At 45.8% G+C, this 3,827-nt stretch overlaps 2 protein-coding genes across 3 annotated transcripts in view; one reads left to right on the forward strand and one right to left on the reverse strand.

Annotated features, from left to right (window-relative positions):
- The window catches only part of LOC109540016 (PAX-interacting protein 1), an 8,650-nt gene extending 6,167 nt beyond the window's left edge, over window positions 1-2,483 (forward strand). For both annotated transcript variants that reach the window (XM_019908139.2, XM_019908140.2), the window contains 6 exons: window positions 25-132; window positions 191-333; window positions 392-535; window positions 593-824; window positions 882-1,095; window positions 1,168-2,483. In XM_019908139.2, coding sequence (XP_019763698.2) covers window positions 25-132; window positions 191-333; window positions 392-535; window positions 593-824; window positions 882-1,095; window positions 1,168-1,735 — 1,409 coding nt within the window. In that variant the 3' untranslated portion in view covers window positions 1,736-2,483. The remainder of the gene's footprint in view (window positions 1-24; window positions 133-190; window positions 334-391; window positions 536-592; window positions 825-881; window positions 1,096-1,167) is intronic.
- Window positions 2,484-2,593: 110 nt separating this feature from the next.
- LOC109540029 (ubiquitin-conjugating enzyme E2 variant 1) lies at window positions 2,594-3,691 on the reverse strand. Its single transcript, XM_048666163.1, has 3 exons — window positions 3,466-3,691; window positions 3,136-3,404; window positions 2,594-3,073 (listed from the first exon to the last, which is right to left on the reverse strand). Exons 1-3 carry the CDS (start codon window positions 3,488-3,490, stop codon window positions 2,933-2,935), a joined length of 435 nt encoding a protein of 144 aa, XP_048522120.1. The 5' UTR covers window positions 3,491-3,691; the 3' UTR covers window positions 2,594-2,932.
- Window positions 3,692-3,827: the final 136 nt, after the last annotated feature.

Consider the following 3,827-nt stretch of genomic DNA (forward strand, 5'->3'; position numbering starts at 1 on the left):
ATTATTAACGGAAATCGTTTTCAGTGCCTCCCGATCTATTTTTGTTGGGCTGCATTTTCGTCGTCGTCGAAGTGGAGGATTACTTGGAGGAGAAGTTGCCGGGTTGGCAGCAGAAAATCGAGAAATACGGAGGTGAGTGCAGACACTAAAACTCACCCATCGGGGTCCTGATTTCTGAAGCTATTTCCAGGCGAAATAGAGAAACAGTATTGCAGCAAAGTGACGCATGTGTTATGTGAAACTCAGAAGCATGGCGTTGTCATGCAGGCCTTAAGAGACTTGAAGCGATGCGTTACGATCCGATGGCTGAACGATGTCATCAAGAGGAAACAGGTTGGTACCTTTCGACTATCGGGTGGGGGCATTTCTGAGAAGGCATTTTTAATTCTAGGTTGTGCCCCCGTGGACAGCGTTGCATTTGCCTCAAATATACCTGGATATTACTCCAGCCTCAAAGCACCTCATCTCGATCAGTGGCTTTGAGGGCAGCACCAGGCAAGTGGTGAAGCAAATGGTCATGTACATAGGAGCCAAGGTAGAGTTGCACTTTTTTCTAAGATTTTGATGGGAATTAGTTGAATTTTTCTGGTAGTGCACGAGCTACTTCTCCAAACACAACACCCTGCTGATATGTTCGAAAGCCGAGGGAAAGAAGTTTGAGCATGCGAAAAAATGGGGGACTCCAGTGGTGAATGTCCAATGGCTGACCGACATTCTGTTGGGCAATTTTACCGCTATGAACCAGATGGATAATCAGGCCTATCAGACCTACGCCAATCCGCCCAACTTGAGTTTCGATCCCAAGATAGTTCCTAATTTAATGCGTAAGTCTTTTTCCGAGGTTGTTTTGCAAGGAATTAATTAGTGGTGGGTGATTTTAGATGCATGGAAGGCCCCGATCAACATCTCGCAAGACTCGTACGAGCGCGTAAAGCGCTCGGCCTCGCCTGTAAGCCTCCCAAAGGCGAAGAGATTGAAAACGGAGCACACTGACGAAAACGAAAACATTACGGAGGAAGTGGTTCATTCGAGTTACCGAGTTTTGTTTTCGCAGTTCGCGCTCGAAGAGCAGAAGACGATGGAAAAGATGGTCCGGTGAGTTGGAGGAGGAGGATGAGACGTTTTCAAGTCTTTGCACGAATGATTCGATTTTTCGTTTGTTTGCAGGGAGTTGGGAGGAATCGTTGCAAAGGACCACACGAACTTCACACATCTGGTAATGGCCCAACTGACCAGAACGCCCAAGCTGCTGTTCGCCGCAGTGAAGTCGTGTCACATTTTGCCTTCCAAGTGGCTTGAGGAGTCGATGAGCGCCAAAAACTTCCTGCCGGAGCACCAGTTCTCCTTTTGCTTCGAGGAATTCAACCGGGACTTTGGCGCAAAATTGGACAAAGTGCTCCACATGGACACCAAGCACAAGCTGCTCGAGGGGAAAACGTTCTGGATCACGCCGGGCGTTTTCCCCAGCAAAAAAACCATATCGGAACTGATCGAGCTGTCGGGCGGCAGTCTGGAGCGCATTCGTCGAAGCCGCGCTCAGATCGAGGCCACCAGTCTCACCGCCCCGTTCAGCTACTTCATTCTCACGGCCCACAACGATCTGCATCTGGTGGCCGATTTGCTCAAGAGCAAAAAGGACAACAAGCAACGGGTGGTGTGCAATGTGGAACTGGTGCTGAGTGCGATCTTGAGCCAGGACTTTCTGATTGACAAATACGCGGTGAGTGTTGTATGATCTTTGAGGAATCGGAGATGAGAGCGACTGGAGCGGTTGCGCGAACTGTTTCTGGATGAGTTCACATCGGACAGCAGCGATTCCACCCTATCTGAATAGAAGGGTGGGCCGAGTGCAATATTTTGTGCTGGGGGAGGGCCTCATTGTGATTAGCATCGGGAGCCAGCAATTTGAACAAACTGACCAATAATCACACACACACACGATAAAAATCGCCACTTGCATACATTTCATCGAACGGAAATCACCCTGTATACACACAGGAGATTAATTAGTCTATTAATAGTCCCCTGACTATAGCAGGTGTTTCATACCGGGAAGCTTCACTATGAAACACCTCTTATTCATCCCCACCTTTTCAGGGTTTTAGTCATTAAGTGCGCTTGTAGATTTCAATGTTAACACTTTCATTCCTGAGGCATTTAGAGACTGAAACCCAGAACAAACATTAAACATTGCACATTAATCGTCCTCCAAGAGTGTATTTTTGCAGAATATATCAACAGTGGGAAGTTTTTTCCTGCATCGATAACTCCATAACTTTATTTTTTTTCGGATCATATTTTTCTACAGAATGTTGACCGGTACATCCCTTGCAACGGATTTTCCGGCAAAAACATGTGGAGTTTTGTATATACATATAGTATAGGCAAGTATTTTTAACTCTAACTAAATTTATAGAACCTGTTCTTCGAGGAAACCTGTATAAATGTAATAAATAATGTAAATATACTTCCATTTGAAATGCCATCGCTTAAAGAAAACATAATAGCTGAGATTAGAGATGTGATTGACGCCGGTGAGTTTTTTCCACAGCAACAGATTTCTGGGGGATTGTACTAATTGAACACTCAACCCTCGCATGTAAAATTACATATATTTCCAGCACACTATGTTTGGAATAGCACGTGAGTTATTTGCGGTTTACTTTAGTGTCGATTAACTGATTATGCTTAAAAAAGTATTTAGTGCGGGCGCCTCAAAATCTAAACGAGTGTTTGTAGACAATAAATGCATGCGCAAGAAAGCGCACATTCGATTGGGTGTCGAATGTGGGCTCCTCGAGGCAAATAGAAGCCATCACAAAACGCCACAAGTGTACTCTTCGGCGTCCAGTTCCAAAAAGCGAGACGCCCCGTGGTGAAGGTTTGTGGCGCGTCTTCGGTTGCCCCCTTCTGCAAACAGATCCACGCCTGGCTAGAAGCAACTGCCCTCGGGTGGCTGCGCCAGTCTCATGTTTTCCTTTTGAGTCATTAAACGACGGAGCTCTTGAAGCACACTCTTAATGGTCGACTCTCTGTGCCACTGCGCCAGCACTGGAATCTGTCTATGATCCACCTAAAACAAAGCCCCTGGCATTAAGGAGAATAGTGCCCAAAGGACGTTGTTTTACTACTCACCACTCCGGTACCATTATTAATACCATTCATGTTTATTCTAGAAATAAATTTAGCTACTGGTGCCTCATCTGGATACGACTGTCCACACTCAATCTTGACCGAGTACATTCGGTTTTCATAGGGGGTTCGTGGGGGTCCAATAATCATGCCCATCCAATGTGTGAGCGTCATGTCGTCGTCGTTTTCCAGTCCCCAGCTGATCGTGCCGTCAGAAACGCCCTTCTGACCAGCCTCCAGCTCCTCAAGCAGCCGGAAATTCCTTGGAACCACTACAAACAAACAGGCACAGACAAATTGGAATGTCTGGAACAGATGCCACTATGTACCTACCCACACCGCTTGAAGGGGTGGCCATGCTGACCTTTGCTTCCCTGCAACTGTCTCTACACTGTACAGGAAAAACCGATAAACGCACTCGGATATGTTTTCACTACAAACTAGCTATCAGAAAAATGTAGTTTTCCTGATAAAGAACCGCTGTCACCAATCCTATCAATAATGACAGCAAATGACTGTGATGACAACGACAACTGGCGTCTGAATATAAAAGAAGCGGCTAATTGTAGCCCCCTAGGAATGCAACGTTGCCAGTATCTAATGTTATGGCAGGTATCGTGTCTATGTCTATTTCCAATGTTGCAGTATTTGTCAAAAAAGCTTTTCAACACAGCGAAATCTCAATAAACATTATC

The sequence above is a fragment of the Dendroctonus ponderosae genome, unplaced genomic scaffold (assembly GCF_020466585.1).
Source record: "Dendroctonus ponderosae isolate FM_Combo_2020 unplaced genomic scaffold, Dpon_F_20191213v2 Dpon_F_20191213_4, whole genome shotgun sequence".
Classification (NCBI taxonomy): domain Eukaryota; kingdom Metazoa; phylum Arthropoda; class Insecta; order Coleoptera; family Curculionidae; genus Dendroctonus; species Dendroctonus ponderosae.